The sequence below is a fragment of the Lutjanus erythropterus genome, chromosome 16 (assembly GCF_056507025.1).
Source record: "Lutjanus erythropterus isolate fLutEry1 chromosome 16, fLutEry1.hap2, whole genome shotgun sequence".
Lineage (NCBI taxonomy): Eukaryota > Metazoa > Chordata > Actinopteri > Lutjaniformes > Lutjanidae > Lutjanus > Lutjanus erythropterus.
In genome coordinates this window covers 16,402,976-16,416,547 of record NC_139332.1, presented here as the reverse complement: position 1 = coordinate 16,416,547, position 13,572 = coordinate 16,402,976, and the positions used below count along the sequence as shown (strand labels likewise).

Sequence of the window (13,572 nt, the reverse complement as noted above, 5' to 3'; positions counted from 1 at the left end):
TGTAGACAGAATCACCCACATATTGGATGTTTCATTTAATTTAAAGGTGTGATATTTCTATTTTTCTTCTTTCTATCCAGGTTCTTCATTTAATTTTTTAATCCTGCCCCCCCTATTATGACTTAAAGTTTAGAACTCATTAATGAAAAGGTTGCATTATTTTCAAAACCATAAAAAAACCCATCTTTTTCAATGCAACAGTTTGCTACAAATCTCCTTAGATCACATTCAAAATCCATTGTAGTACACAGTTTGCTCTAATTCCCCAGCAGGAGCTACAAAGAGGTGATATTTCATCTTCCTCATTTGTCTTTTCCTGTGTTGAAATCCAGTATTGTCAAAGACCTAAAATAGGCTTCACATCGTAGGATTTCACCATCCACTCGCCGTTATGTAACCCTAACAACTTGTGAATAATTAATGCTGCAGGCTGGAGGTGGATTGATGGTACACTGGAAGGGAATTTCCCAACCAGCACATTTCCTATTTATGTGAAGGCCACCATGAATATAGTAAATGTCTGTGCCTCTTCTCCATTAATAAATCAGCTGTTTTTCTATTTGAGTGCATTCGTCCATCCATTTTTCCATGTATCCGTCAGTTCACCTGATCACTAGGAGCCATTTTGGGTTTTTATCTGAGCTCATTGGAAAGTTAGGAAATGGAGGCTCTTAACCCTGCTGTGCCCCATGACATACCTGCAGAGGCAACTCCAAAATAAAAATAAATAATTATTCCTTTTACCTGCAGTGCTGTTTATCCATATAGATAGCTTTGGAATGAGTTTCCAAGCTCTGAAGATATCTATCTATCTATCTATCTATCTATCTATCTATCTATCTATCTATCTATCTATCTTATCTATCTCTCTCTCTCTCTCTGTACATATATATATGTGTATATATATATATATATATATATATATATATATATATATATATATATATGTACAAAAGCAACAGAGTTTGTTTTATATTCTGGTAAACCAGAACCAGGTGCTACCAGTTGGACTCTAATTACCAGTCCACCCCACAAAGAACTTCAATTAAGAGACACTGCTGACCCCTAGCAGGAGTCGTGACACTTCTCTCAAACATAATGGACCTAGATGACATTTGGCTTCTGGTGCTAAAAGTGCCAAAAAGTCTATTTTAGAAACTCAACAGCAACGTCTTTTTTCAGACATAATGACCCACTTCTCTCAAGATAATCCAAACACCTTGTTGTGAGCACTGGAACAGGACAATAAAGACTGAATTTAACTTGAATGAGCACTTAGATCGCTTCTTCTTTTGTAGCTTTGGTATTTTTGATATTATTGACTGTTAGCATTGTATCATTTTTAAACATGGTTTGAAAAAGTATATAAGTATCCATGCATTAATACAACTTTAGTAGGAGCTGTTTTCTTTCTGAATTTCTGAATCACTGTGCGGAAAGAGGTGTGCATCTACTCATGGACGAGAGACTTGTGCTTGTGACAGCGTGGGAAACAATGGTGTCCTCTTCTCACTAACAAATAAGTCAGAAGTGCTTGTAACGCCTGTAAAATTTTAATTTAAAGGACGGGTGGAAACATCAGCAATAATCTGAAACATCTTTCCTTTTTCTACTCTGTTTCCACACTGTGTTCAGACTCAGATAATAAAACAGTTGACTTTACACTGAAAACGTGTGTAGGCCCACTTTTTCCACAGAGAAAATTGATCAGGAATCAATAAAGGAATCAATAAAGAATTGGACTGATAACCAGAACTGATAATGCTCACAACAATGTCTGTGGATTATCATGGCCAACTGGGTCATGATTTCTGGAAAAACACATCGCTGTTTAGTTTCAAATGTGCCGAGTGCCATCTAGTTCCATTATAGTGGAAGAAGGGAAACATGTCTACGGACAATATCCTAAAATGACCTTCAGAGATTAAGGAAACATGCTAAGTTGAAATACTGGCTTCTCCAACAGTAATGCCATAGCCAGCATGTTCTCCATTGAAGTTTCTGTTCTGGTCTAGAATAACTTTTTGATTGCCCGTTTCACATTTATTAGAGTTAAAAATACATGCAGAACGTCCGCCATGTGAGTATGCGTCCATTGATGAGTCTTCAGAAATCATTAATAATCTTTTAGAAGGAGTAGATGTTTATAACGGTTAAATTTAGTAATATGTTAATAGAGTCTGACAGGCAGTGAGCCATGCAGGCAATGAGCTCCAACCCCAGTGTGTATTTTCAGAGCAGTGGGCTTTTCTTTTTGGGATAAGGGGCTTGTCTTTGCTTTGACAGACAGTCGTCAGTTATAAACAGCTGATCCAACTGATCATTGTATAGCCTGATGTTGCATTAATCTTGTGCTTGTGTAGCTAACCTGCCTGAGCTTTGAGTCGTAGGAGGAGGTGATGAGGGAAACAACCTTAAATTATATATTGAATTGCAGTTCAACCTATTTAATATACTGTCTATGGCTCCAACTTGCTATGTGGATTGCAGTACTCATTTTTGAATGGTCTTGCATATTGCTCCTTTAGAAACACCACAAACACACACTAACTATGTTGTCTGTATATTTCCAGATGACGACGGCCTGGGGATAAGTATCATCGGGATGGGTGTTGGTGCTGACGCAGGCCTGGAAAAACTGGGCATCTTCGTTAAGACGGTCATAGAGGGCGGAGCTGCAGAGAGAGACGGCAGGTGAGAGCCGCTTTCCTATTGGCTATCACACATGACTCAGTGATTAGTGAGTCTGTAGACTCATTAAAGAAGATAAGAGCGCAGGAAAGCGCAGCATGTGCAGGACCAAAGATGCACTTGTCGCTTAGTGTACAAAAACACACGCCGCAATTCATCAGCTATTTTGTTTCTGTCTACCCATCAACACCTTCTTTCCCTCTCACACACACAAACACAAACACACACACGCATCACACTCTGTCCCTGTCAGATTTAGCAGCAGGGGTTTGGATTAGATGGGAGAGTCTGGGACATGAAGTCTCACACAGGACTGTACAGTGTGTAGGTGTGCATGTGAGAGAGACAGAGGCATTATACTAGAGTGTATTATGTCTCTTATGTTCTATTTCAGTTTTCAAAAGTTAGTCTATAGAAAAAAATTCACATTATGTCTCTATATATAGTATTTCTCTGGATGATGTGTGTATGTTGTTGCGAGGGGGAAGCTGTGTGTGCGTTGTGTGTCTTTGTGCATCATAAAGTGTGAACAGTGCAGAGTAAGCACTCAGTCAGGGGTAGAGGAGGAGATGACAGCTTCCCAGCAGTTGAGCTGTGGGTTTTCTGCCTCCAAACCACCAGCTTCTACCTATTACTGCGTCTGTGTGGTTCAGGTTCCCCATAAACAGATTAAAAAGCAGATAGGTTCTTCCATTCCTGCAGCATGAGAACAGTAAGTACTGTAAGCTCCATATACACTCTGGGAACCCTGTTACACTGGGGCTGTTTGCGGTAGGTGTGTTTCCTTTGGGGATTAATTTTGTCTTTTATGTAGCAGCCTGAGCTGTATTTTCAGGAACACACGAGAGTGAGATTAGTTAAAATGTAGCAGAGAGCAGGGAGACGGGGGGAGAGGAGCAGCGAGCGAGGGAAAGAAACAGCTTGTTCAAAAGTGACAAAAGTTGATCCTGTTCTAAGATGACAGTCGCACCGACTCCAAGAAGCCTCATTTCCTTCAGTGAGTGGGAGAAGTGAGTGTGAAAAGTCGAAAAGATCAGAGGAAGGCTGTGCTAAAGCTCAAATTCAATCCATTTATGAGAGTAGATTTAAGCATTTTTCACTTTTATTTAAACTTAACAAAGTTTTAAATATTATTGCTTCTCTGTTCTCCTCATAATGTTCATAATGACATCCATGTTGTCCAGAGGATGAAGTCTCCTTTATGTTCAGTGCTTATTAGCAATTGTTAGCATGCTAACATGGTACAATAAGGTGGTGAACATAGCAAACATTTTGCCTGCATAAGCAAGTTAGTATGTTACATGCTGACATTAGCATTTTTCTCAAAGCTATGTTGTGCTTAAATACAGCCCATATAGTCTCGCGGTTTGTTTTAGTTTTACTTTTTTAAGCATACAACCAGATCAAAGAGAAATTCGACACTTTTCATATGACCAGTCACACTGACCAAGAAAGCTGAGTTCTTCTGCTGCAAAATCTGTTGTTTTTTTTGTTGGACATCCACATGAAAACTGTAGAAATGTCCCTTTAATCTACAAAATGCTTTACTTCATTAAATTGAAATGGTTTCTTTTACATTTGTAGTATATTTAAAATATTTTTTCAAAGCTACAGATTTATTTTAGGGATTTCTCAGTGGCCTAGGGGTTAACAGGATTATGCAATATAGCTGCAACATCTCTGGTGCAGTTTCAGCTGGAGACCTTTGTTGAATGTCATACACCTTACAACCCAGTACGTTCTGTTTCTATACTGTGAGCTATCTAAAAAAGGCAAAAAGATAAAACTCACCATTTAATGATTTATGTCAAATAATGACTAAATACATAAACTTAAAAATGGGTAAAAATGACAAATCTTTGCGACCCACTTCACAATAGGCCTTACCAATAAATCTTGGGAATAAGAGAGACTAATTTGTCATATCAGTTAATTTTGCATAAATTCACATTCCTGACTGTTTTTACTGCCAAAAAATGCATTAATTAACAGGCCATCTCGTTTTATTTTCGACTCATCAAGAAAACAATATAGAACATTTTAGCCTAGTTCACAAATGAGAAGAAATAAGTGCATTTAGGCGGAATTAAAAAGCTTTCATTTTTTTCATCAATAAAAATATCCACATTTTTAATGCTTTATTAAAGTTGGACTACAGATATAAATCTTAAAATTGCAGAATTTCTCCCATAGTCTTTCATTTATTTATTTATTTATTTATTGAGATATTGACATAATATATAGCCTCCTGCATAATATATTGTTCTTTAACCCACTTACTCAGTCATACTTAAAATACTTAAAATAAAATGAAACGCTGGACTCAAGTGTATACATGACCATAACAGCTTTGCAGTGTGTGAAATACTGCAGGTAGGGTGGACACACAGTACAACCCTTCTGATGTACACAGTAGTGTTGCTGTCCTTGCATTGCCCTCAGTGATGTTCAGTATTCAGACTTGAAAACACTCCATTTACAGTTCACCCTGTTTCAGCTTTGATCCCATTTGCCGCTGACCTTTCCACAAACAGTGCAGGAGCTGCTGAATAAACACTTCTTTCTGACATCTTTAAAATGTTTTGTAATGCGGTGTTCAAACATTTCAGTGCTCGATTAGTACCTCTATTACTGTAGATGATGGAAACAGATTCATCCTTTTTGTGAACCTGCAGCTATGCCTGTGTTCACATAATGGATTTCATAATAAACCTTCATCACAATATGACATATATTAACTGAAGACTTCACATATCAGTAATAAATACAGGATATCATTCACTCTGTAAGTGCTATCTCACTCACATGCACACACACAGAATGTAATTTTCTTCCATCATTACCCTTTCCAGCTATAGGATTTTCTCTCTCTTGCTGAGTCGGATGTAATGGTCTGACGCACACACACACACACACACACTCGCAGGCAGACAGATAGATGGGCTTGGCTGTGGCTCACTGTATTGTCTGATGCAGATGACCCTAGGTGTGTGTGTGTGTACCAGGGTGAGATGGAGGTTATGAGATGAGTATATGTGTTTTGGTTTATTTGTATGAGCTGTCGTCCTCCTTTTGTTGTTGGTTTCAGTTTTTTATTTTCTTTCCTGCTACCTTCGCCCAGCAGCTGTATGTCGACCAGCCATCGGCCACACAAAGCCAAACTGAGACATTAGATGGCGTGAAAGTCGGAGAAGCGTCTGAGCTGCTGATTGACAGACAACCAGCTCGCTCTCTGTCCACCTCTCAGACGCTGCGCATCTATATGACAGTTCTGGTTGATGTGCTGGGTGTCGTGCTCATATTAAATCCTGCTGTGCAGCTGCTTTGTGTTGTGACAAACAGACGGGAGTGGAAAGGACACTGGTCACTGCAGTTGTGGCTGCAGTCATCAGAGAACATTGTTTTGATGTTGATCTTGACTTTGCAAGAAATTTCAGCTGCAACCTGCAGAGCTTTTGCAGTAAAGAAGCACTGTTGTCTCTTAAGAATATAATTTCCCTAAACTATACTTATGAGTGTTGCATAAAGTCTCTTAGGTTCATTTTCCATGCTTATGCTTCACTCCAATCATTCTTTTTGATGTTACTAGACAGCATTATTGACAGCTGTCACTAAGAGAGTTGTAGGAATGCATCACACTAAAGACATTAAAGGGTTTTCCCTAATAACAGCTCAAAGAAATCTTTATGCTGATTGATTGGTTGGTGATTTTATCATCCTTAGATGAACTGGTTTTATGCAACTGGGCACTGATGTTTGTGGAGCCAAACAAACAATAGCCGTGCATCTGCTGCACTGACTTTAACGACTCTTTAATTTATCTGTCTCTTGTGAGTCCTTCGGGTTTATGGAAATTTAATTTAAATCACATGAATGCTCTTTAATTAATCATAAATGTCCTTAAAATATGATTTTATTTTCTAAAAACTGGGCCCCACAATCGAATTCCATCATCCAAAGAAGAAAATAAGGAGATAAGAGGCTTTCATCTGTCAGTGGTGGTGGTCATATTCCAGCATTCATAAACATTTATACCAAATACTCATAGCGAGACTGAAGCCACAATACATCCGAATGAACAGTAGATTTGATGGGAATCATTACACTCCTTAGCATTACACTGCTTGCATTATATTTAGAAATTGTGCGTAAGGCAGAATGACTTTGTTTGAACGTTCAGGATAAATGGAAGCTGTAATGGTGCATATGAAGTGATCTCTGGACAAAATTCTCATGAAACAGTCTCTCATTATCCTCTCAGTCACTCTTCAGTCTCCAGAGTAGTTGTGCTAGTTTGACTGGAGCATTTCATATCATAAAAATGTGATAATTGGACGAGATTAAAGTATAATTGAATTGTCTGTGTTCATAGATATTGAAGAGACTGGTCCTACATTTCTGCAGGCTTCTTGCATGTTGTTATTACTCGGACCAAATAGCTGCCGGGGTTTTACAGTGTAGACTGAAGTGATTTGTTGTAAAAGATGATGATGCATGTATTGTGCCTTTTAGCAGTAAAGTGTTGGAACAATATGCTGTTGTGTTGAAAAATAATGAGGGATTGGTTTTTGCTTTATTCATATGTCAAAGAAATTATTCAGAATCCTTCGTAGTCTGGTTTTTATGCAGATTTCCAAGTGGGTTTAAATTGAAAATTTAGCAAGAACATCTCTTTTAAGTGATTTTTTTCACAATTCCCCTAATGAATAGTGGATCATCAGGATTTTCATTTCAGGTCAGGAACTTAGCCGACCTCAGAGAGCAAAGCAGAGCGGAAATGTCGACTGTGTTGTGGCCTAGGGAATGGCTCACTGGCCTCCATGTCCTTGTTAGCCCTCCCAGTTTGTTTTGAGCCTCATATTTTCTGTCTCTTTGTTAGGCAATAGTCTGGAGCTGTTGCAGTGGAAATCTGTGACCGCAAGAGAGTCTGGCACTGTCGTAATTTGGAAAATGATGTGAATACGCATGATAGGCCAGTTTGTTTGTCCCTCTTGTTGTAGTATTGCTGCATAATGTAATTTTGACTTTTTTTTTTGTGGACTAAATCACAGACTTGCACAGAGGGTTGTTGCACAAAGCGTTGAATGATGTTTTCATTTGTGTGTGTGCGTCAGGATCAAGGTGAACGACCAGATCGTGGAGGTGGATGGGACCAGTCTGGTGGGCGTCACGCAGAGCTTCGCTGCCTCGGTCCTCAGGAACACATCAGGAGTGGTCAGGTAAGACCTGTAAAAACACAAGCATAAAAAAAAAGCAAAGCAAAATCTTTTTTCACAGTGTATGTAATTTTATATAATGGTAATAGTTGGGCCTGAACAGTCAATCAAATATATACTGTGATGTAAAATTATATGTACTGTGAAGATTCTTACCACATCGCCCACCTCTAGTGCATATTATTAGAATTAATGCTTATTTGTGATACAAGGACACAGTCAATAGTGTATTTTGTAAAGGATGAGTGATGTAAACATTAACATTATGTTAATGCAGATTATTATTTTCACACATTTAGTCCTGTACCTTTATAGCTGCAAGGTGCATCAAACCATGTTGGTCTAAAATTAAATCTAAATTAATGTCTTCCATAAGTGAGACAAAGTCATGCATTCGATTTTTCATATTGCTGTATGTTACCAAGTGTACATTTCTCTTGTGTTTCCCCACAAGTGATATATGAGACAGGTCCTTTACTACACTGGGTTTTGTACTTTCGGGGGGGTGGGTTGGGGAACTTCTGACTAAAACCTGGATGATTTGCTACTGGAAGTCAGGGTTAAATATAGCTAAAATGGCAAATCTAGGACAGTTGGCCATAAAACCTCTGGTGATCAGACAGAGAGAGGGAAGGATTTACCAAGGAGGAGGAGGAGGAGGAGGAGGAGGAGGAGGAGGAGGAGGAGGAGGAGGAGTGAGTGGGTGAGACATGATGGAGGAAGACTGAAATAGTGAGAGAGAGCAGAGAGAGAGAGAGGAGAGTGAAATTAGGTCTGGTGATTCTGTTACAACTTGTTCTGAGATTGTCACAGTTTTGTATACTTCATGTGCTGGATTTGAATTTAAAGGAGAAATCTGTAATATGTTTTCTTTAATAAATGAGTAAATGACCATGATATGTCATCAGTGATTAAGGAAACTTGCCAGGTTGAAATACAGGTTTCTCTTACAACAGCGCTACAGCCACAGTGCCCTCTTTTGAAATTCGTATACCGGCACATAACTTGTGTTAGTGTTTGCCAGTTTCATGTTGATTACAGTTCAAATTAATGCTGAATGTTTGCCGAATGAGTGGGTGTTTATGAATCATAAAAAATCATTAATATAATTTTAGAAGAGGTAAACGTTTATAACAGTTAAAGTAAGTAATATGTGAGTCTGGCAGGCAGTAAGACAGGAGGTCACTGAACTCCAACTCCAGAGTGTGTATTTTCAGAGCAGTGGGCTTTTGTTTTCAGGATAACAGACTGAACTTTACATGGACACACAACTGACGGTTATAAACAGCTGATCAACTCACAGTTGTCGCTTGTTATTGTCATACATTACAATCTTTTCCTTGTCTGGAGTTCGTGCAGTGTTCCTGCAGTCTGCCTGAGTCTCCTCGAGTCTGGGGAGGAGGGTGTGGGGGACAACAACACGCTTCAACCACAGATTGTATATAAAATCAGATTTGACACATTTAATATAGCGTCTGTGGCTCCAAATCACTATTTGGGCTGCAGTACTCATTTCTGGATGCACAATTGTTACATATTGTTCCTTTAAGATGTCTTATACCATCATATGTAATTCATTGTCATTCTAAATCTGTAATAGACAGACTGGACTAGACTTTTCTGCACTGCTCATATGAATCTATTTATACTTGCTGGATAGATGGACAGGTGATAGATGGAACCTTTTCAAGGCTACTTCAGCTATAGTGCCTCATCCTGGTATGTGGAAAACCCCCATTGTCAATATTAGTTCAGCAAACAGCATCTGTCCAGACAACAGTCTGCTCTGATAGTGTTGGACATGTCTTTGTTCAGCCAGCAGCTTTTCCCCGGGCACTGTACTCTCCACACACACACATCTATCTTTCCACAGTCCCACAGGGAACAAGCTGACCAGAACAGGACTGAGGCTGAAAACCACACTGAGGCCTTGGATTATTTAACACCAATATAACAGCTGTCTCACCATAGTGTGTCTGTGGATGGATGGATCAATGAATTAAGACAAAAAGAAGCGTGAGTAGAAGAATATGAGGCTTCCCAAGGATTTAAAGAGGTGTGAAAACAGAATACGAGGCGTAGGAAGAGGGGAAGGTGGGATAGAGGCACAGAGGAAGAGTAAAAAGAAAGACAGGATGGGGAGTGCACAACAGCAGCAATTGTGGCAAAGCAACGAGAGAAAAGACAACATAAAAGTGAACCATACCAAGAAAAAGGAAAGACAAGAACAAGAAATAACAGAAAGCAGAGATGGCAGGCTCACAACAGTGTCGAGGAGAGATCTGGCTTTCCAAATCAAAGCCTTCCTGCCATGCTGTGTGAGTGTGTCTGTGAATGTGTGTGTATGTGTGTGTGTGTGTGCTGTCTGCTCCCCACTGCTCTGCGTGGACCCCTGCCAAAAACCGCTCAACTGTCAAACACACAAGACTTTTGTCACATATTGTGCTCCCACATCGTCACTCATCTCAGATATGGTAATAATGCCTGCCAAACAAAATCTCACTGAGCATGGCTGCTTAAGCGGCTGTGTTTTTGCAACTTTTGCACCATGACAGCAGGACGGACAGTATTCAGAATTACAACACGCAGTGGTCATGACAAGCGAAGACTGTCCTTGTTTTGTTTTTTTTTTCTTTCTGCACAGACGTCACTGATCATTGCTGAATTTTAAGGACACTTCAGATCAGAGGCTTCAGATTGACTGTAATTATGTCTGATACTGTACAATGGTAGACGGGATCTTGGGGCTGATAGCTGCTTGACACACTTCGGCTTATATAATCTTATGGTAATCCTCATGAGGGAGTGAAAACATACAAACCTTATGTGTGTAAAAAAAATACATTTAATCAAGCACCAAATCCTAACATCTTATTATCTTCTAATCTTAACATCTTATTTTGTGTTTTAAGCTTCATCTGATGGTGAAGTATCAACATTTTTTACTTGTGTCCAATATAATTCATCTTGTTCTGATTTTCTTAAATAAAATTACACTTTTTTGAAGGTAAGGGAGTCTCTGGCTTCACTCTGTGCTGTTTCTAGACTTTCTAGAAAGTCTACAATGTGAAGTGAAGGTATGTATCCTGCAACTGTAGAAATATGTCCACTGGTAGAAATTTGGCAATACTGTTTCCACCATGAGCGCTGTCCCTCAGTGTCTCTGCTATTGCGAGAGGCTGTGTAGCAAATGAGGGCTAGATTCTTGCAAATCGAGCTGCCTCGCAGGGTAACATGATTTTGGCAGCAGGACTGCTTACCACATTCTCATGTGACAAGAGAGTGACAGTTGGTGGTGGTAATACACATCTGAGCCGGTTTGCCAACCACAGAAGAGAGAGAGTCCCATGTGACAACAACAACTTCGATACAAACTAAAACAACTTCCACACGTGAGACAACATTTAAGACTTAAAAACAGTCAAACTAACGTTCTTTTAAAGTGGAAGCTTCAAGGTTCAAAACAAGAAAAAGAATTTCAAATGTAACCGTTTTTTTTAGTTGATCAATGCAAATAAATACCAGCGATGGTGGGATATTTCCTGTCTCTTCGTCTGAGGTGGTTTGCAGACCAGCTTAGAGGCACATTACAGCCACCAACCGTAACTCTCACATCACGTGACACTTCTGTAAGCAGTCCAACTGGCCAAATCATGTAGCGGCTGGATTTGCGAGCTCACACGAGAAGATCTCCTACAGTGGAAATGGTATTGCTGACGGTCTCTACTAGTCCGCCCGATCCTAATATCCACCTTCTTCCTTTGATCGTCCACTATTCTTTATTCATTTTGTTGTCTTCAAATCCGATGAAAAGCCAAAAAACAACAACGGCTCAACAATGAATCTTTCTAACTAAGAATTTGCTGTGGAGCCAAAACCTGATATAGTTTGTTGTGCCACTGTTGTCCAGAAACTATAAAAACACAGCAATGAGCCACACTGCTGCACTGATGGACATGTTCCTTCTTTATGATGATAATATACCATTCTGTTCCTGTAAATATGCATTGAGTCAATGTGTATTAGTCCACATTCTTCTGTTGGATTATTAACTAGAAACTAGCCCAGCTGTTTTAAGAAACTACTTTGAACTTTTAAAAAAATGAAAATATGTTTTTTTAAATAGACCAACACCATTTTCATCTTTTCGCTAAGTCTATTATCATGCACCAGATGTTCACAACCTACAGAAAAAAAGTTGAACAAAAAGAGGAAATTGCTACGTATCCTGAAATATAATATATAACACATCTCCAACCTGTCATATCTGATATTTGTGACCCTGTATGACATCCTCAAATCACCCAAGTGCCACCTAATGGAGAAGACACATGTCCTGTAGCGCTTCTCTGAGCATCACTTTGAGCTTTCTTTTTCAATATTCAAGCAAAAATTAAAAATGTTGTCCCTTCAGGTTCCCGAACCATACTGTATATTTCACTTTAAGAGCCGTGTCTGTACAAATTTGAGTAATGAGATCAGAAGTGAAGGTTTCTGAGGCAGCGCTGTGTGTGGCAGCCCCACAACAGTGGGAGGCAGAGAGGAACTGAAGACAGACTCCCCATGCGTGAGGAGAGAGGCTGTTTCCAGGTCATCTGCTCCTCAGACCTCCATGTTGTCCAAAGGCTTGTTACAGTACAACACTTATAGCTTAGCCGGGGCCTTCTCTCTTTTCTTTTTTTTTTCTTACTTTCCATCTCTGTCGTGCCTTTCAGTTGTTCCTTCACATGTAGATCAAATACGCCTCTCTGCTGGAGCGTAAGGCCTTTTCCACATTGCCTTTAGAAATATTTGAAAGAGCTCTCGGGAACTGAATTCACTTGATTAGGCCCTATCTTGAATCCTCTCTCCCTGTCTTTTTTTCCCTGTCTCTCTCGCTGTCTCACTCCAACACGCTTATTTGTGCACATACAGTAGAAAAAAACATACTCACACACTCGAACACAGTGATAGAGTCCCTGCTGGTTCTAGGTCTGAGTAGTTCTCATTCATCATTGCTTGCTTTTGTCAGAGTTATGGCAAGAATAAACTGGAGAGAATGATATAAATTTTCATTTGAGTAGCGGTACGCTCTTGGAAATAGGGGTTCCAAAAGGATTCTTTCAAAAAGGTTCAAAGAAAGAGTTCTTTAAGGATTGTTGAAGAACTCTTTTGTCAAGGGTTCTTTGTACAATAAAGGGTTCACAGTAAAACCCCCAGGCAGGGTTCTAGATAAAACCCCTGGAATAAAAATGATTCTCTGTAGAACACCCTGAGTGGGTTCTAGACAAAACTCTTGGAATATAAACGGGTTCTCAGTAGAAAATCCTGGGCAGGTTCTAGATAAAACCCCTTGAATAAGAATGATTTTCTGTAGAAAGCCCTGAGGGGGTTCTAGACATATCTCATGGAATAAAAATCGGGTGTGTTCTAGATGAAACCATTTGAGTATAAATAGGGTTATTGGTTGAACCTCCCTGGTAGGTTCTAGATTAAAAAAAAAACATTGGTTGTAGTGACTGCAGATTTTTCAGTTCCAACATTTTAATGTGATATTTATTGTATGTAGGTCCCATGTGTGTCTGCAGTAGTTAGCAGTCAGTAGCTCGGAGGCGCAGCCTGTGGCTTTCTCCATTTAGTTGCGTGCCAGGCTAATAACAGGCTGCCTGCCCGAGCTGACTGCCTT

At 39.5% G+C, this 13,572-nt stretch overlaps 1 protein-coding gene across 6 annotated transcripts in view; it reads left to right on the top strand.

The window, feature by feature from the left end:
• The window catches only part of ppp1r9a (protein phosphatase 1, regulatory subunit 9A), a 75,299-nt gene that overhangs the window by 31,329 nt on the left and 30,398 nt on the right, over positions 1-13,572 (top strand). For all 6 annotated transcript variants that reach the window (XM_084739957.1, XM_084739962.1, XM_084739959.1 and 3 more), the window contains exons 4-5: positions 2,574-2,694; positions 7,806-7,910. In XM_084739957.1, the coding sequence (XP_084596083.1) occupies positions 2,574-2,694; positions 7,806-7,910 (226 nt within the window). The remainder of the gene's footprint in view (positions 1-2,573; positions 2,695-7,805; positions 7,911-13,572) is intronic.